The 20,800-nt window shown below is 39.2% G+C and overlaps 1 protein-coding gene across 1 annotated transcript in view; it reads right to left on the bottom strand.

Annotated features, from left to right (window-relative positions):
- Window positions 1-20,800, bottom strand: part of DIP2C (disco interacting protein 2 homolog C) — a gene marked incomplete at both ends in the record, with an annotated part of 321,979 nt that overhangs the window by 33,589 nt on the left and 267,590 nt on the right. Inside the window, 7 exons of the mRNA XM_080611663.1 lie at window positions 1,328-1,498; window positions 2,462-2,630; window positions 12,027-12,157; window positions 14,954-15,063; window positions 15,183-15,294; window positions 17,949-18,070; window positions 19,699-19,822. Coding sequence (XP_080467789.1) covers window positions 1,328-1,498; window positions 2,462-2,630; window positions 12,027-12,157; window positions 14,954-15,063; window positions 15,183-15,294; window positions 17,949-18,070; window positions 19,699-19,822 — 939 coding nt within the window. The remainder of the gene's footprint in view (window positions 1-1,327; window positions 1,499-2,461; window positions 2,631-12,026; window positions 12,158-14,953; window positions 15,064-15,182; window positions 15,295-17,948; window positions 18,071-19,698; window positions 19,823-20,800) is intronic.

Genomic DNA, 20,800 nt, shown 5'->3' with positions numbered 1-20,800 from the left:
AATCTTCACATTTACAATCAGAAAAAAAATAGCAAAAGCTGTAATCGCAGTGTCACTGAGAAGACCTGTTCTGGCTTCCACACCTAAGCAATTATCAATGTTATATGCATGAGAAATCCTTTGATGTAAACTAGGGGTAACTGCCAGATATGAAAAGTGGGATGCACCATATAGAGTACACGCAAGTTCTACTGGGGAGACATTGACTTTGAAGAGGTTAGAGACATGGTAGATGACCAAATGGATATGGTACTTCCCAGCCAATGCAGCTGCCAATACAAAAGATGATTCCTGTACTATTTAAAAAGACTATTGAGTCAGAAATCATATTTCATCTGAGTAGGACACCTGTGGCATTATTACAGGAATAATATGTGAAGTTCTGATACCACATTTGGAAGGACGGGAAGAGATCAGTAGTCATAAAGATGACACACAGATCAGAAGAGCATGTCTAAAGATTCTTTATTTATCAAAGAGACAAGATGTGCATTGGGTCATGATAAAAATGAGATTCTTTATTCTAGATTAAAAAAAATGTAATAAATTAAAAATACCTGAATCTACTACCAGATAAACTTAAACTAGAAATAAGGTAAAATCCATTAAAAATGGAACACCTTATAAAAAGGCAAGTTAACTTTGATCACTTGAAGACCTGACAAAGAACATAATATACTGTAGATCTGCCTAAAACTATTTGCTTGGTGTAGTTATCATTGGGTGAAAACGTAGAGGCTATTCAGAAATTCAGACCAGACAGCTACAGTGCTCAATTTGTCCTTCCAATCATGATGCAATAAGGATTCCTGGAGAATGCAAGTTAAATCCTGTACTATCCCTGGGTACTTTCTTCTGATTAGTGGATCAAAACAGAACAAAAGAGATATAGCAAAATAGTTTTCCACTGTAAGCAATAAACTATGCGCAGAAAATATCTATCTAGTTAATCGAGTAGTGGTTGGAATTCTTTCATAAACAGAAGGAATCTGTTTTGCAACATACTAAAGCAAGCCCTTGGAAACTGGATTTTACATTACATGACTAAATACTATTTCTGCAGTACAGAGTATGCATTCTGCCACTACCATGCACTTTTCTGAACTACTGTATTCATGGGCAGAATAAATGCTATGAGAGCATGGGAGGGATGAAATAGTTGATAATGTAACGGAAATTTACTACCTGTGTATGCAAAAAAATTAAGTACCACATGCATTTTCTTAATATGTCTACAACCGAGCAGCCAAAGGAAATACAATGAATGCTTCTTACTGAACACCATTTTCTCAAAACAACTCTGAGCTTAAGGAGTGAAAAATCTTACCTGCAAACATATTGCCAGGTTAACTCTACAGCCAAGTGATGTGCTGACAGCCCGTGGATGGAGACCAAGGTCTTTAAACAATTTTGAAAATGACTGAGTAAGAGCTATCCGAGGTCGTTCTTCAGCCACCACTACACATGTCCGCACACGTGAAAGGTCCAGCCCCCTTGCCTAAAAAAAAGTTAAAATGTAACGAAGGCCACAAATGGGTGGATCTAATGAAAACTAGTTAGTAGTACTTAGGTGTGTTAGGTAGATACTAGATTTCAGAGGAACAGTAGAACAGAGGATAAGGTACCAGTATAATTTCCATCTTTCCTGGAGGCCGGAAGAACAGATGACAGACTAATAGCCATAGAAGAGTAAACATACCTGCTTGTCATCTCAGTGTTAGCACATAGGAAGAGACGGGTATGCTAATTCTTAATGCAGAGAATGCTATTTCCCAATATTAATTCAGAAAGCCAGAAAATAATAGCAAACAGGAAGCAGTGTCTAGACTTGGAAAAACTGATTAGGAAATTATTAAGTGAGGATGTTAAGGGCTGGAGACATCTTAAATATCAGTATCCTAAAATCTGATTTATTTCAGTAGCATATTGGAAATTCTAGATGATTACAGAAATGTAGCTGGCTACCTGGCTTTTAATTCTGAGGGGGAATAAAAAGAACATATACCCCCCATGCTTCCCCTCTGAGGTCAATCCAGTTAAAACAACACAGTACTTTTAAGTATGTGATTATTTAACTACAAGGGCCAAAACCAAACTAGTACTTCATATAATCAGGGAATTGATAAAACATAATACACAGTATAATACTCCTCGGGCCTCTTGGATGTTTACACCTCTGTTTTCCAACACTTGCCTATCAACACAGGCTTCAACACAGATCAGAAAGCTTAGGTAAATAAGCCTTTCCTTGATGCTTAAAAGCCCTGTGATTTGAAAAAAGAACGACTGATATTCATATATAGCCTTTGGCAAGGAATAACAGAGGTTTTGTGGAAGCTGCCCTTGCCCTGTGATAATTTTCTCCTTGCTATAGACATTTAGCACAGCTGTTCATGGCAGAAAAAGCTCTCAAACACCCCTGTGCAGACGACAGGCTGTGCCGGATGGCAGCATTACTCACCTTCAGTGACTCTGTTTGCGAACCGAGTCCCTTAGTACAAAGCTCCATGACCGAATAGGAACAAAAAGTGTCTCTCACTTTGTACTGACTCACGGCAAGAAGCCATAGAGCAGGATTGGTCTCCAGTTCTGAGGGAGGAATCAAAATAGACTGGTGTCCTGAATAAACGCTGTAGAGACACAAGATTTGTTAATGCACGCTTAATACCAGTGTCCACAGATGTTTACAAGCTATAGGGTACTAGAATGTAAAGTTTATCACAGCACTGGATGAACCATGTAGTATCTTGCAATTCTCAACAGGTCCAGTAGTTTAACATGAAGTTTAACTCTGGTTTTTGCTATACCTTTACAGGCTACGAGGAATCGTGAAGAACACAGGCAGAACACACTCCTAAAATACTAATTAACTCAAAAGGCCCATGGACTTTGCTGTTAGAACTGTACTGAAGAGAGCGAAATAGCTCCATTATTAATGGTGCTAATAAACAGCATTATAATATCAACAAAAATTATGTGTTGCTGACAAATAATTGAGCAATTACCATTTTAAGATACCTTGATTAAAAGAGTACTTGATTGCTTTATATGGAAATAACCTCTCCCCTGCTGAGGCAAGCAAGAGGTTTGCAATCATTTTCAATGGAATAAATCTGGCTCGGATTTAACAATCCTTGTGGCTTTAGATTTCTCCTGTGAAAGTTTTATGACCTTTAAAAACCCAAATATACTACATCTCTTGCTTACTGGATATCCTGTGATCATAATTATTGAGTAAAGGCACTTACCAGGATCCCTGAAGGAAACCATTATTCCAGAGCTAATTTTTCTGGTACCCAGGATTCTCCCAGGGGGAAAAATATTCCCAATTTGATGTCCTTTATTTCCCATGGGTCTTATGTTGCTCACTCATACAGGCAGATTTACCATTAATTTTATAGTCCCCTCACATCTTAGATCAAAACGGCCACAGCATAAAACCCCCAAATCATGGAACTTCTGAGAAGGGACCATAAAGCTCCAGAGATTTATGATGCACATGAGAGAAATTCATTTATGACTTGAAAATTTGAAATGTCAGCTTGATAAAGCTGACGTTTTCAAATCCAAGCGCCTGAGGTAAGACACAAAATGGAACTATATTTTCAGGAATATGAGCATCCCTGTAGTATCTGGCTTTAGGAAGAAGACACACACCTTTGCAATTCTTGAAGATGGGCTGCTCAAAAAGCTTCCCTCCTTGGTGAGTGAGTGCCCCACTTCCCCCAAACCCCCAGACACATATGAGAATGCTTTCAAAAGCTGTACAGGTTAGAACAAGGTTTGTGTGACCTGTATATCTTTACTTGGTATGATAAAGGCATAAAAGGTGTACAAGTCCAGCCACAATTGCAGTTAATAATCCAAATAGCTTAGGTCTCTGCTGGAGTATGAGCCAGAGGATATCACGGAATATGTATGAACTGCAGTTCAAATAATTTCATTTATCCTACAGTAAAAATTTTATCTTTGACTGCTTGTCCACATTTATGCCACTCTTGATGATTCATGACCAGTGACCTGTCATGAAGTGATGTGTTGTTGGATATGGCTGACATAACAACTATAGCACAGGATGGTCAAATGAAGCATTATGCTTTTATGTTGCATTTATGGAATCAGACTAAAATCTGACTGAACCTTGAGCATGTGCTTTATAAACATGTGAAAAGAGATGTTGGCTAAGTTACCCAAACCTGAAAGTAGTATGCCCTGAGCTCAAGTGACAGATCAAACCCAGCTAGGCAGTAGCAACAGTTTTTATTATAAACACTCCTTCACTCTTTCTTTCTCAGCCAATTCTATTAAGTTTCTCAGAGAAGATCAAAAGGTCTTAGTTCTTTGCACATTTAAGGTTAGGGCCCCACAAAAAATCAAGGTGTGTGATCTCTCTGGTAAATGCATAATCCTTACAATCAGGAAACTGTTACCACTCGAGTAAGAATCTGGGATGGAGTCCAATCTGTACAAATACTGTATACAGAGATTCAGCACCAAACCCTTCCCCCTGCCCCAGAACTCCTCTAGTTAATGTAACCAATATAAGGAGAAAACAAAAATTCTGATCTGTTTATTAAAACAAGCTGTCAGGGAGACAAATGTGGGAGAATTATTACTCAGAACCACAGTAAGATCCCTTAAGTGCCACTTACTCACCTAAGCAGAACACCCCTCAAAGACCAAAATCAAAAGAACAAACTTTATTCCTGGACTGAGAAGTGCCCACACAAACTCCACAGTAATAAGGGAGAAAAAAAGTGCATTGTTCTCAGTATTAGAAGAAAAAAGTGATTCCAAGTCCATTTCACCAGGAAATAGTCCAAAATGGTGGAATTTGGGAACAGAAATTTACACCAAAGACAAATCTTTCCCCCCCCCCTCAGCAACACTAATGAGTGGGGGTGAACTGTCTCTCTTGATCAAATCATACTGGACAAGTAAGACAGATACTTATGTTTACTCTTAACCTCCACCCAACAGCCATGCACAAAGCATTTCATAGAATCACAGAATCAAGTAGGTTGGAAAAGAAATTTAAGTTCATCACATCCAGCCATTACCCCAGGACCGCCAAGACCATCGCTAAAGCGTATCACTGAGGGCCTCATCTACTGAGAAATACTCAGAATTAAACTGTATAATAACAGGAAATATCTACCAGGAGCAAAACTTTATGTGGTGCAGAACCTCAGATGTGTGCAGCTCTTGTCTACAGTACATAAACCTACAGAAAGATGATACCGTGCCTGAAAACTTGATGGCCAACACAGGCTTTATCTACCGAGCTGTGGTTTAATAACCCATGCATATCATCTGATTTGCTAGAGCAGCTGGGGGAGCTAGGCGAAGAACTACAGAGACATATTTCTGGAGCTAATGTGCCAGTCCCACAGCTGAAGCAGCTTAGGAGGCACCTGGCTACCATGATTGTCAGTCATAACTTGGCTCACCTCCCTGAATCAATCTCAGAAACATGCAGGTTTTGTGAATCACTCCAAGCAACAAAATGCTCCTGGTATCCCCGTATCTTTGAAAATTTGTAGACTTTATACTTCCATGTTAACCCATGAGAAGCTGTATGTCACCAACGTTTCGGTGGAGAGAAGCTGAGGAAAAAAGGATATTCCCTTGTATAGCTGGTTGAAACATTTCTACCATTCTGGTGCTTTCAAATCACTGAGATGTTAGAGGTGTTTGCTTAGTATACATGGCAACAACTAAGTTGAGGACCATGTGCTTGAACAGACAGACTGCAGTTGTGGAAGGCTGCTTTGGAGATGCTGGATAAGGCTAGATATGGTCCTGAACTGGTAGGAAGTTCTGTCAATGCTGCCTTCATGTAATTCTAGGTATGGCAGATATGTTTAGTAGGTATATTTAGGTATGGTACATTCTAGATATGGTAGAGTTAACCCTGAAACTGAGGCACTCAACAAATGGACAGTTCCATCTCACTTAGAAACATCATCGTCATCAACAGATGGTTAAGCTGTCAGCTTTGCTATTCTCACACTGGAAGCAACAATATCATGGTGAACACTGTGGTATCAGACAGGGTATCAGGAAAATCTGGGGTTAAATACAAATTGTAGACACTAAAACTACTATTCTGAAATTGCAACAATGTATGATATATTGGAGTAGGTACAAGACTTTAGTTACATAAATACCCGGAAAGAACTGAAGCAAGATTGTTTCTTCCACTGCTGTACAAACCCGTTGTCACGAAGTAACCCTGTCTCCTGATACCAGTCTTAACAACAGCAGCAGGCAGTCACAGTGCAGAACTGCAGAGACGATCTAACAGAGCTGGACATCTGTCTATCAGTCCCCACCATTTTTAAAAAATGCAAAAGGAGTAGGCAATAAAGAAGACAAAAAAAGGACAGTGGTTACAGAGCATCCCTGCATCATCTGGTTACAGTGACTTCTGGGATGCAGACACAAGTGAAACGCAGTGGTAGCTGAGGTGGGAGATCACCTTTTGGAAATGCCATCTTCCTTCAGGGGACTGCAAAGCAATCTGGGTTTAAAAAATAGTATTCATGTGGTGGACAAAGCCCTGGATTTTGGCAGTAAGTGAGGAGCCTTGTGTGTCTGCACTAAGCAAGGGCTGCCCAAGGACAAGAACACTCCAGTTAAATGCACCAGGATGTATTTTGGTATGACGGCACCATCTGATCACAACACCGGTTCCACTGCCTGGCAGGCTGCTTTGGCGGCATACAGAGATGCCTGTAAGGCTATTTTGTCACTTAACTGTTCCAATGAATTGAAGATTTATCCCATGTTGTGCTGAGGCAGATTAACGGTAAAGTCTGAGGTCTTATTATAGTTCCAGAAATTTCAGGAGGGCAATAAATGTTGACAAATGGCAACTGCAATTTGCAATTGAATTTTGCCAGGGTACTGACCTGCCACTGCTATGACTTCAGGTGTCCTTCTCAGGTGATGTGAGCTGCTTTCCCACTTAGCTGCAGGAGGCAGGTACGTACTGCTGAGTCTTGTAAGTATATGCGTTTAGTTTCTGGATTTCTACAGATGATACTTGGCATTTGGTGATGAGGGACAGGTATGACAAATGGGTATTTGGTAGAGCCTGAAATAATTCGGTTGCCATGCTCATAATTCAAACTATGTGATAACAGTCTGCATGCTGAGGGAACCTGAATGGGACTAAGCAAAAGCCTTTACAGTCATCTGGACCAGAGCTTGTAGGAAGGACCGTACAGGCCAGAGGAGAGCGTCTGGGCCTATGTCTGACCCAGGCTTCACAGGACTTGGGCCAAAATTAATCTTCAGTTCTCTTGGAGACTGACTACATACACAAAAAAAGGAGGTTTTGGAGAACACATAAAGGACCTCTCATCACCTTCAGAGTCCAAAGATGCCCAGCTGGCATACAGTGCACTAACAGCATGCCTGCACATGGTAAGCAGATAAGCAATCAGTCCTGGAATGACAGAGATATCTCACAAAGAAGTTTAACTAACGTACAGCAAAGGAATCATTGTGCAGGGCATGCAGATTTCTCCAGAAAGGAAAAGATCTCACCCATAAATCTTGATAGGCTTTTGGTGCTGAGAATAGGTTCAGTCTTCACAATTTCCACATCAGAGTACTGCGAGTTGGTGAGAATGGTGCCATAGCTCAGCACTTTGCTTTAGCTCAAGCTCTGGTTTTGGTACCTCAACCAGATACCTGGAAGTCTTTTATTAACCCTGAAATGGCAGTATTTTGTTCCTGTGGTGCCTGCATCACCTGTTGGGGCTGTGCTGTCTGCCCAGAATGAGAGACAGAGGTTAACTCAAACTTCTTGTTACTGGCATGTCTTCCAAAGGCTTTAACCTCGCCCTTTCAGAGACATGCTGCAGCAATCTGAGCCTCACATGGGACGCTTTCTATCATGGCTCCAGGTTGCTACTGGGTACTCATGAACTGATGTATAATTCTCATTGGGTGTTGTTGACTGCTCCTGAGCACAAACACATCACTTGGCAGCACCAGGAGTAGGAATCATACACTTGGTGGAATTTGGAATGCTCAACACAAAGTCCTTTTATAAGCCCCTGCTCAGACTTGAGCAGCACTCATGTGGTGCCATAGCAACCCCTCTGTTTGCCCCAGTGACTCCTCCATGTATGGTCTGATCTGCAGAGCCAGTGGAGTTAGCCTGTTAACACATTCCAGAAATTGCCTATCAAGGTAACTCAGGGCTCTCATCTGCCCTTGAACATTCCAGACTTGAGGCAAGTTTAACAGACCTATTGTAATGTGGCAGAGAAGCAAATTGACTCTTCCACAAATTGCCACTGGCTAAAGACTCCACGGGAAATGGGTACACGGTAGGGTGTAGGCAGACACACCTTTACATTCGTGCTGCCACTGTTACGCACTTTGCAATACACAAGAGGGTTATATTCACATTCTTCACTTCCTATGCTGGAAATATCCTTTCCTGATCTGGCATTTAGCCTTCTTTATGCAGTCTTGCCTTTAATTTGCTATAAATGGGCTGGAAATTGGGTGAAATGCTCATGACTGCCACATAACTTCAAGTTAGCCTAAAAAACCTAACAAAAATTAATGAGTCCTAGCACACTAAAGTTTTCTAAAATGCAGTTCTCATGTTAACGCTGCAATTCCTTGCTCACTTGGAGCACAGCCCCACTTGTTTGGTTAATAAGAAATCTTGTGGTCTCTTGCTGCAGAAGCTACCCCATAGCACCACTGGGGACTTCACCTTGTGGCTGTGGAACAGAGACAAAAGGAGTGGGACAGTTGAAAGCCACTTCACCGCACCTTACCTGGAAAGCCTTCCCGGGACCATTTTATAGTGTTCAAGTGTTCATGATGTTTATTATGTGGCCACTGTGGACTGGAAAACTCAGTTCCTCTGGTCCAGTTTGAGTCTTACTGACTTGCACTATTACAATCTCACTTTCTGAGAATATATGGTGGGTTTTTTTAATTATTAATGTACTTAATGTTAATTTGACAAGGACAATTCTATCAGTAGTAAAAGGAGAACGGCAATGGTTGGCTTAGCTGGGCTAAAATGAAAGGAAAATAGTTATTCTATTGCATCACTCAGCAACTATCAATTCAGTAAATCCTCACTAATGAACTGTAGAGTGCTCTATTCTCCTCCACAGTGAGCAGTATTAAGATAGGGACATCTTAATTTTAGGAAGCATTTTTGAACAATGGGATTTAGCATTCCTTTTTTTATATATATTGGAGGACATTTTTAATATTATTTTCTTTTAAAGAATGTAATACATTTTAAGATGCAATGCAACGCAAGTCGGAATACTGCGATCACCCTCTCAGAATGGACAAATGACATTATTAAAGAGAAAAACACAAAAATAATGTATTATTTTATTGAGTCATGAGTAGGAACCTGTTAAAATTGGGAAGTCTGGGGTTTGTAAACTCACATGGGGCTGATGACTGCTGTCACACTCAGGATGTGCTGTTTAATGACAAAGCTTCCAAGGAAACCCTGCTGGAGCATGCAGCCAGTTTAGAGGGAATATGGTAACTCCCATTTTTTTTAAATGTATTGCTCTGCTTTGCAAGGTTTCTTTTCTTTATTATTTTATAGCCGTTAGGCCATAAAATAATAAATTAAAAAAAATAAAAAACTTTGCAAAACTATGCAATATATTCCAAACTTACCAAAGGGCTGGCTCCATGCTCCAGCAGCTTTCCTAAGTAGCTTTGACCTCACAGAATGGGGCATTCTGGGGCACCGCAGTGAAGCAGGCCAGCACAACGTCTAAGCACCTACAACGGGGATAAAAGGTTAGTTTTTCTTTCATTCCTGAGTCAGTGCCTCCTCTGGTCTAGTTAATAAAGGGATTAAAAGGTACTTGTCATTTTAACCGCATGGAGCACAAGAGGTTGTTGTCTCTTCCTGGTGGGCTCCTAAAATGAAAAGTTCCTTTTTAACTCTCAAAACCTCCTAGCTGATCAAAAACTAAAGATCTAACTTCATTTGCATATATCATTAGAAGAATTAAGTTAGTTAATGGAAGTGGTGACAGACAATTATAACTTTACAGTAGAATCCTCTGAGGTAGAAATATAGCCTGTAAAATGTTGGGGAGGATTTGAGTATACTAAACTACAGAGAGTAAAATGCAAAGTTGCAAAGTTATGAAGATTCTAATAGCCTCCAGGATGTATTTTTTGCTATCAGATGAAATAATACTCATTTCTAAAATAGTAATGAAATGGAAATTAAGTTTGTAAGTGGAATTAATGAAGCTCTATCTGACATCAGCTTTCTCTAAATGACAGTCGCAATTCAAGAAGCCTGCAATTTTTCTTGTTTTATATGAACAGGAAATCAGTGGCAAAGAAGAGATTGACACGATGGTTCCTAAGATTAGAGTGTTGCTGGCCTGACCTCAGTTCCTTCAACTCCTTTGTTTCCTTTCTCTTCTTTGAAAATGGTATAAAGTTTTCTATTCCTTCTGTAAGCTACAGAGGGGCACAGAACTTGATTGCTTTCTCCCAAAGGCTTGCTGCCTGAATTCAGTTGCCAGTCCATAAGCTTCTCCTCCCAAAAGGCTGAACACTATCAATATTGGGAAGGACCTAAGGGCAGCAAATACTTATTTGTCACAAATACGTTTCTGGAAGAAACAAATATTTCTGTATTCAGGAGAGTCACAGGCACCACAAATTACTTGGGTTTTGGACAGGTTAACATTTATCTGTATTTTATGGTTCAATCATGATGTTGCACAGAAGTTATTCTCAGATGCACCATGTCCCAACATTATCCCATACAATAATAAACTCCTTAGCTGAACTCTCCTATGGTGCTCTACAATCCTTCCCTGGTCTCACTGAATGCACCATGGCAGACTTGGCTTAGCCCCCAGCAGAGTGAGGGCCTAACAGCTGATATCAGGGCATGCTGGAACACACAAGTCTATATACGAAATCACAGAATCATAGAATGGTTTGGGTTGTAAGGCACCTTAAAGACCATCCAGTTCCAACCCCCCTGCCATTAGCAGGGACACCTTCCACTAAACCAGGTTGCTCAAAGCCCCATCCAACCTGAGCTTGAACATTGCCAGGTATGGGGCAGCCACGAACAACATTTTAAAAATTTAACTTGAAATGAGTAATATAATTAAAATCTCAAAATTTCTGAAAGGTTTTCTGAGTTTGGGTTGTTTGGTTTTTTTTTTTTAAGCTTCAATATATTTACTGGATTATCTTCATTTTAGTAACTAAAAATAGCAGTACTGCTAACACCAAAGAACTTTTGATGGAGGGAGACAAGATGTTGGGCTACTGTGTCTTCATAAAAATGTGTGCCATTAACACTCCCATAGCTCTTTCCCTTTGCCTCTGCATCAACCCAGCTAACTTGGAAAAAAAAAAAGAGAGAGAAAAGAATCGATGGAACTGCTTTCAGTGCTGAACTGTAACTTCCCTAGAGTATAGAGACTGACAGAAATGTTAAATTTCTAAACTTTTGAACAAAAAAGCTGATTCACATTTCACTGTTTTTTTCTGATAGCTTTGCTACTGCCACAAAAGCACCCTTCTGCAAGAAAACACACTTTCATGTCTGCAAAATTCACATCCGTAAGTCACACAAATGAGGAAGTCCCAGATATCTACTTGTACTTTCAGATTGAGAATGAAAAAGAGGACATCAGGAAACCACTTCCTTAAGGTAATATTGGAAAAGCTCTGCCTTCATCAAATAAAACTAGAACAACTCTGCGGAGACAGCAGTAAACCTGCAGGAGGTCAGTGAGCAGCTGTGTTGATGTTTTGCACTCCTAAGTCTAACCACCCACAGCCATGCCCTGCTCAAATAAAGCGTATTCTCTGTACAGCACTCTCTGTATAGCTTCCAGCAATTCCAATTGCCTTTGTCAGTCCCAGAAATAATGTCTGTTCTTCCCATCCTTTTATCATTCACATCATCCAGTTTGTTGTGTTGTAGTACAATGGAAACAGTATTTCAAGAGGCTGAGGAGAAACCTCACCTGCAGAGGCACCAGAGGACAAACCCAAGTCCACAGTAGGGGTCCAAGCAAATAGCAACTTCTCTGGAGGGATAAAGCTCACACTGCAGCTTAATAGAACGACAAAAGGCACTAGTGGCTGCATGAGACATCTGAAAGACAACAGCAAAGCAATTAAAATGATCAGCTATGTCATTTGGAAGGCTCATTCCCAAACTGCGCCAAGTGCTTAAATCTGCTACAGGATAAAGAAAACAAATAAATATTGACTTTGTGCTCAGAGTAAACACACATGTAATTTATGTCTAAGAAAACATAATTTTCCTTTAAGAGGGCATCCAAATAATTGTGAAAGGGTAAGGGAGACAGAATGAATGGTATGTTTGAAGTGATTCAGGGAGAAAGCTGTGAGTGGTTTGAAAATGTGCTCCAAGCTGTACGCAAAGCTAATGGTAACAAGCTAAGCTTCCTCAAAGAACAAAGGAATGAATGACTGCAGGATCTGAATGAAATATTTTGTGGATAATGAGTAATATGCTTCTAAGTACATATTTCTTAATGCAATAAATAAAAAATGTCGATGCACTTTTTAAATTGAAGCGGATTTTGCATACAAAACAGTACTAAGGACCTAATCATTCAGTGAGAAAGATCCCCAATAAACTCAGTAGAGTTTCTGTAAAATGTCTTCAGGTTCTCCAGCTCCTAATTGAGCAACAGGCTTTTAAAGTCATCGCAAGAAAACTCTCAAGAGATGTAACAAGCAGAAAGCAGAAACAAAAAAACCAATTAAAACAAAGTTCTTCTGGTCCTTCCCCCAGTGTTAGGACGTTTCCTACGCTCACCCATCCTGGCTCAGAAGTTCTAACTGCAGTGGGAACAGAATTACATCTTTTAATCTTTGTCCTCTCTGTTAATAACAAGAAAGATACCCCTGTTAGAAATACAGCCTGGATAGGATTTAACTCATCTAACCTTTGAACTCTGCCACACACTGAGCTAGTTGCATTATGCACTGTTAAGAGTCAATGGAGGGGAACAGGCACTTGGAAGGTAAAATTTATTTAATCTTAAGGTAAACAGTGGAATAAAGCTTCAGAAGTGACTTTTTCTGCATTGTCAATGAGAGCTGCAACAGAGGCTGGACATGTTCCAAGTGATGCAAAAGGACCAGCTCAAAACAGGTATCCATACAGTGATCATAGGCAGTTTGCAGAGATTAATTCTACTGTAGCTGAATCAAGACCACTTTTCCACACAGGATTATACTGAACTCCAGAGGTCCAGAACTGGTGTTATTCTGTAAATTTTTACACCATACTGGGTGTGAGCTATTGAAAAGGCTGAGAGTGAGTGTCAGTGGAATCTACTGCTTCCAAAGTGATTATAAAACATTTATCAACTTTTCAGAAGCCACATGAGTTGTTTAGCCATTTTCTTTTTTTTTTTTTAATTTAACACCCCTGCATTATGGATATAAGCCTCGTGGCCTCTTACAATCCTTTTGCAATTAATTGACCACTAATGATTATCTAGCAGATGGTAACTGTTTACATAAACCTGCTGAATCAGTGATCTGGAAGCACTGTGACCCAGATTTCAGAAGCTAATTCAGAATTCCTTGATGGGTTTATCTGGATTTCCCTTTGGCCACATTAAGAAAAGGTTCATTGACTGGCCCTGCCTTTGCCCATCTTTGAAGCTCTTCAAATACTGACTCTGCATTGTCAGTAGTCATTTCTGCAAGACGCCTGATAAGATGAAATTCACGCCAGATTTAATCTGGATGACTGCATCTGAAACAATCATTTAAGGCTCCCTTTAGAAGAAATGAAGACTTATGTGACATTCATCCTATTCAAAACTAGATGTTACAGATAAGTCAGACCCTAAAAGTCCTTGCTTCTCTCTGTTGATTACTGAGGAGCCCAATGAGTAATCCACATCTGTAGGCATTGTAGCTATTTAAAGTTAGAAGAAATGAATCTTCCAGGAGTGTACGATACATGACCATCAGCCAGCTCGTCATTCAACCATCAGTAAGCCTCAGGCTGGCCAGTTCACTGCTCTCTGCTTCTAATTCTCCACCCAAAAACTAGGAAAACAATGCTTTTTTTGTTTATAAAGAATGCTGACAGCTTCTAAAAATAGATGAGTGATGCCAAAAATTTGAGGAATTCAATACAGGCTATAAGTGTGATATGTCAGCAGAGATTGCTGAAGTAATGATAATCCTTGGATATGCAACAGAATAAGGAAGAATAATAAGAAGGTAAGAATAACAGAGTGATTTTACATTTGCCTGTGTGTTGGTGAAACCAACACTATAATAAGTGTATAAATAAGTGTATAATATTTAAGTCAACAGCTAGGTAAACCAGCTTTGATGAACTGTGGGTAAAGGGTTGGAGAAAATGGCAGAATAGAAATTTAAAAGAGCCCAGGATGCCTAAGCTTATCAAACAAATACATCAATGAATTTTTTGCTCCTTACTCTGGTATTGGACCAGGTGAATATACCAGAAACATCAGCAGTTCTCTTAATTGCATGAAGAAGAGAATATTGAATGGCAATTGCCAGTAGCTGAGTTGCAATAAGGAGGAAACAATGAATGGATATTAGAATGAGTAAAAAAGGGATGAGTAAATCTCATTTCCTTCATAAAATGGAAATAATAGATGCACCAGCAAGTAGTGGGCTATCTGCAGGGATATTGGAATGAAATTTTTAGTCTGAGGAGAAGAGGAGCTGAACTCACCACACATGGTACCCTAGTGAGTATGGAACTAATTTAATGTTAATGGAATCGAATAATGACTGCAAGGAAGGAAGCAATTCCACTTCTATTACCAAAAATCAAGAGGAGTTACAAATCAAGAGCAATGTACCACCTGCCAGTCAAGTGTGATTGATAGCAGCAATACAAGCTTCAACAAGAAGTCCCTACCTTTACCCCTGCTAGCATGCCAGTTGTGGAGACACTGAAGTCAAGGTAAGCAAGCGTTTCGGGGTTAGAAGGTTTGTAGATCTGTGCAGGCCGCTTCTTTGGCAAATCATCTAGTGAAAACAGAGAAAGAAAATGTGCATGTCTTACTCCCATGACAGATAGACCTCTGAGGGCTTGACAAATGCAATGATAAAAGAAGACACAGAGGTCTCCTAGCCTTAGTACTCACCCGTATCTAGTACCGGAGGCCATGTTCTGACATCCACTGCTGCTGCCGCCTCTCGCGACCGTAACAATTTACATATTAATTGTGTAGTCATTAAGCAGGCAGAGCGGCTCACCTAGGAATTTAAGAAATAAATAAGAATACAATGGGATACTGATTAATTCTCCCATAAAAATGAGCAAGACCATGATTTATTTTCTGCCAGAACAGGACACAGGTATATTAGTCTTCTGTTTTCCCGTCAGGAGGTAGAGAGATGCACAAAAAATGCAGCTCACAAAGCAGATGAAGACATGTGAGTTTTACAAATTACATGAAAATTGTACTTTGAGAAGTGCTGTAATGCAACTAAAGGCACCTTAATAGCGAGAGTGTGACTTTTCCAAAACATTTTATCAGTTATCAACCCAGAATGCCAGTGCAGAATACTGTGACCAGAACACTTCCTAAGTGATGGCAATAGATCTTGGTTTATAAACAGTATTTTCACATAACCCAAACCTAGCCTGACATTTACATGAATAATTTTACTATCTTAAGTCAATTTTATGTTAGCCATGTATTTCCAATTCCTGTGCTAGTGATAAACCACTTGGAACTCTTCTGATTATTGGCAAAAGTAGCTCTAGACCACAAATTGTGCAAGTGGCACTAAGGAACGAAATGGGCAGTTTACTTCAAATACCATCTGCACTGAATTCTAGATGACGTGCTGATTTCTATTCTCCTTTTAGATTTGCTGCTTTTAAAATTAATAAGTAGCAACTACTAGACTATTTCTTACTGATTATAAAAAACAATATATTTAAGGATATATTCAGACAAACAAATATGAACACTTGCTCACTGAAGATAGTACAGAGGAAAAACTGAAAAGGCAGCATCATTCTTCTTTTATGAAACTTTGAGGAACTAAGCTAAGAGGTTTCTTTTTTCTTTAAGGAATATGAAACATTTCATTGCACAAAGAATTTCTCATGTTCAACCTAAGTAAATCACTAACAATATGTACATTGAATTTTACCCTGGAGCAGAAGAGATACACTTCTGTCAACAGGAATCTCATGGAAGTCAACTTTATAGAGCACATGAGGAAACTGAAGCATACAAGCACTGATCCCAGCTCAACTTACTTCCTCTAACTCCATGATTTCCCTGTATGAACAATATAAATGTTTCAAGCTACAAGACAAATGAAGCCACTGCAGCATTCCTCACTCCAATCATGCCACTGCCATGTCAAGACAAGGTAATTCTTACATAGCTGTTCTTAAACTTTAAGTGAAGCCATAAATCAAAAAAGGAATTTCATGAGTTGGTAGTTACTAGCTCTCTCAGGAATTACGTTATCTGGGAGATCAGGAGGTTCATTAAAATACAGAACATCCATGTCTGGAAAATAGCAAGTCAGAGGTAAACACAAGGGGATGGTGGGAAGGAGAAAGAAGACATCTGAGGTACAAATTAGCAACTGCTTGAGATGGGGTTCAATAAAATTAAGTTATATTTTACTATTACCAGTTCATCACCAAGACACAATTATGTAGGCCAAATTTTGCTCAGAAGTCATTTTTACTGACTTCAAAAGGTGCTGTGTAGTCATATAGCATGTCAGAGAAGGTTTTGACCCCATCACACCAGAAAATTTGTATGATTGCTTTTTCAATGAAGAAACAGCCTCAATATTTTATTTTCCAAAAGGTCATTCCTCTCCAAAATCAAAGAAAATCCTATGTAAAACAGAGCTGAGAGGCTTTTAAGTCAAACTGGCATTATTACAGCTAATAAATTTCAACATTTTATTTAAAGTTAATCTATTGAAGGGACAATGATTACAAGTCAGCTTAGACCTGTCCTTAGTTTTTCATCATGAAACCAAACAGATCTGATTTGGCTATTAAACATCAAAAGAAAAACAAAATATCGTATTTTACATCACTTCTATGATTTTAACAACTGATGTTTGAAAACTGTGAGTGCCAAACTACTATATAATGAGAACCCTGAAGACAATTTCTGCTATCTCTACTAATATTTGGCTTGTGATGCCATAAGGAAAGCCATAAATTATAACTATCTCTAGTACTTATTACTTGAAAGTATCAACATTAATTAGAAATGTTAAAAAGCCATTTGTTTCAACTTGTTTTTCAGAGACTCAGAATTCCATTCAACAGATTAGAAACTGCCAGATGTAAAAGACTATATGTTTGAAACCATTTTATTTCCCTCAGTAACAAGCACAATGAAGTTATTTATGTGCAACAAAGACTAAACACCATTAGATAAATCCAAACTATCAAAAGAAAGCACTGAATGAAGAAGTCTGAGGAACGCTTCTCTGGATGAAACAAAACATTGACGAACATCTTCACAACAGAACTTTGAAATTGCTCTAAACTGCAAAACAATTAGATGTACAGAACTAAGGCCAAATCACCATCGGGTAATTTTGGGGTTTTTCTCAACAGTCAGTGTAGCTTTGCACACGAGGAATCCTACCACTCCTGGCATATAGCTGAATACAAGAAAGCACTTCTCCAAATATACTTCCTGAAAGAAGTAGCATAACTGTGGCAGCAGAAGTCAGAAGATGGTGTGTGTCAAGCAGTGTTGATGCTGCAACACACTGAAGCCCAGAATCTTTGGAAGGAATAGAACTCTTCAACCTACACCACCACTCCCTTAAGTTTCCGCTCCTAAAGTCTTTGCAAAACCATTTCCCGTCTACCATTTAATCTCCTTGTGCATTTTCAGGTGTTTGCTCACCTCCACAATCATCTTCACTGTAGGTAATGTGGTAGCTATGTTCTGGGGATGTGGAGGTCGAACTGTTATTGGCACACAGCCTGCATACAGGCATCCATAAAATGCTGCAATCAGGTCTATTCCTGCATGAAGAACAAAACAAAAATCCTCCCCTGAAAATCAAATCAGTTAATCACAGACATCTATGTCAGCATAAATATTACTTGGAACTCAACTCAGAAGGTTAAATGAGCGACTAAGCCCTTTAACAGACTTCTTTTTCAGCCCCTTGTCAGTATTTGTTCAGCTTCACTGACTCCTTTCAATTGTACTGTTCTGAGCATGAAAAACCAAAGGCGACACACAAAGCTATAGCCAGATACCATCATTTAGCTGAATTCCACCTATACGATCAGGAAGTAACCTGTTAAAAAGACTGATTTTTACAGATTAATTATCTTCCTAAATTTACATTTATAGACAAGTAAGAGTCTACAGGAAGGATGCCCCAGCAAAAGCATGAGGTAGGATGATGCCTTCTCCTATCAGCTGCAGAAAGAACATCTGGAAGTTTCATTAAATACTTTCTCATGTCATTTTAAACCTCAGATATGCAGATTTGACTTATCTACCTGAAATTTTACAGTAAAAAAGAAAGTCATAATTTTGAAATCCTGCTTCAAAACAAAATTAGGTGATGCTCTATATAAATATTGACTGCAGGCAACGGATTGTGTACAGCACACTTCAAGCTATCTAAAGAGGCCAAACAAATACCAGCACAAAGAACCCTTGAATACTGCTGTTTGATGGATCCCTGGTATTGTACACAGGCTGTGGTACGATGACAATGGGGGCTGTTTTATCCTTTCAGTGGAAGAGGATGTGCAGTACTGGTAAGTTCTTGTTCCTGCAATAAAATGTTTTATTCATGGGAAGTAACAGCCACAAAAAAACCTCTTCCATTTCAAATACTAGTCTTCTCTTGCAGAAAAGGTTTTCCTATATTAACTGTGGAGAAATTATTCCTATAAAGAGTTTACCAGTGTCTCGCAGCCCCTACCAACTGTCTATCACAATACAGACCTTAAATCAGACTGTTTATTTCACCAACACACATGAAATGCTAAAGATAAAAGAGCAGTACTAGATCAGAAATAATTTTAAGCAAATGTCAAACATGGTACTAGTTAACACAAGCGTAAAAGCTCTTATGTCAGAAGATGAAATCCAAGCCCAGAGAGCTGTCTAGATTAGAGATCTATAGATAAAATAGTGACTATAATTTGGTATTTCTTAATAATCTGTTATTTATCCATCATATTTCTCTCTAAAAACCCACTGATTACCTCCCAGGTGTTGCTGCTTTACTCTCATGAAGCAGCACTTCCAAGGGGGAATTCAACAGGTGAATCTAAGAACACTCAGTAGATAGAATATTTTAGTAGAGCAAGATGCTTATAAAATAGCATATTTTCAACAAATTAAAAGAAAAGCAGTAATTAAATTTGACTGCTTTTAAGAGACAGGTTTTAAAAACACAAGTTAATTTGAATGTGAACCCAAAGAAATAATATCTATGCACATATGCAAAGTGGAATTCTTTTAAAAATGTTTGACAAAGTTCAAAGAAATACACATAAGGCAAATATTTTATGTTTTGCCAACTGACATGGTTTACAGGTTGATAATGCCATCAATACAGCACTGTTCCAAAGGATCTTGATAAGTTTTTGGGACTACCAAGGTACCAAACATGACAGTTCTTTACCTGGTGGGTAAACTAAAGCCACATGGTCTCCATCTTGTAAATGCCCCCTTTCCATCAACATGACAGCTATCTTCTCAGCTCGTTTATGTAGCTGGACACAAGTTAGTGAGTTGGCTATTGTTCCCTGCACAGGAAGAAATTAAAATATCACAGAAGATAATGCAATGTGCCAAAACTCTGTTTCCCTCTGCACTTTGAGGAGTTACTGGATGAGGTGCAGCCACAATATGTCACGAAATAAAATTAAATACAGAAACCTTCAGCCTTATGCCAAACTGTAGTTGGAGGGAAAAAAGATGCTTGCAAAGCAGAGGAATGGTCTCTGTTCCTTTCTCTGTACCTTCTAACCCCAACAGTGTTTTCACTCCAGCCAAGGCAGTACAGTAGTATATTAATATCTTGCCCATGTAACCTGTACCTCCCTCGCTACACTAGCAGTGTTTTCCCTGCTACAGCCAGGAAAGTGCCTTTATGCTCTCTGCAGCAATCTGGAAAATCTGTGGAGAGCAATCCTGAAAATTGCACTTCGTTGTCTGCAGGCTGGCGTGAAGCCAAATGGCACAGCAGAAATACTTCAACAGACAAGAGACAAAAGACAGGAGAAAACAATACTTTGTGACAGTGAAAAGAATTTGTCTGGAACAAAAGCTAAGCACATGCATATAAATAAAATAGAGAAGAAAGGTATTTGTTGAATTTGAGTAACTCTGGTCAGCACTAAGAAAAAAGGGGAAGTGACAATATGCTACAGAGTTTGGCTTTTTGAAGCATTGCAAACAGTGCTAACCCCAAATTATCAAACAGACATAGCGCTTTAAATTGGATGAGTGTTACAGTTCTTGCATTTTCTAAATACATATATGTGTGTATATATATGTACACATCTGTATCACAGAATTCATTACCACAGCTGACACCTCAGACGAGAAGTCTAAAAATGAACGTGCAGGACAGAATGATGGGATGGTGGAGTCACCATCCCTGGATGTGTTTAAAAAGAGATTGGATGTGGCACTTGGTGACATGGTTTAGTCGAGGTGTAGGGCATGGGTTGGACTCGATGATCTTGTAGGTCCCTTCCAACCTGGTAATTCTGATTCTG

Source organism: Psittacula echo (assembly GCF_963264785.1).
Source record: "Psittacula echo genome assembly, chromosome: 2".
Classification (NCBI taxonomy): Eukaryota; Metazoa; Chordata; class Aves; order Psittaciformes; family Psittacidae; genus Psittacula; species Psittacula echo.
Note: the sequence above shows the minus strand (reverse complement) of the source record. Positions and strands in the feature narration are given on the sequence as shown.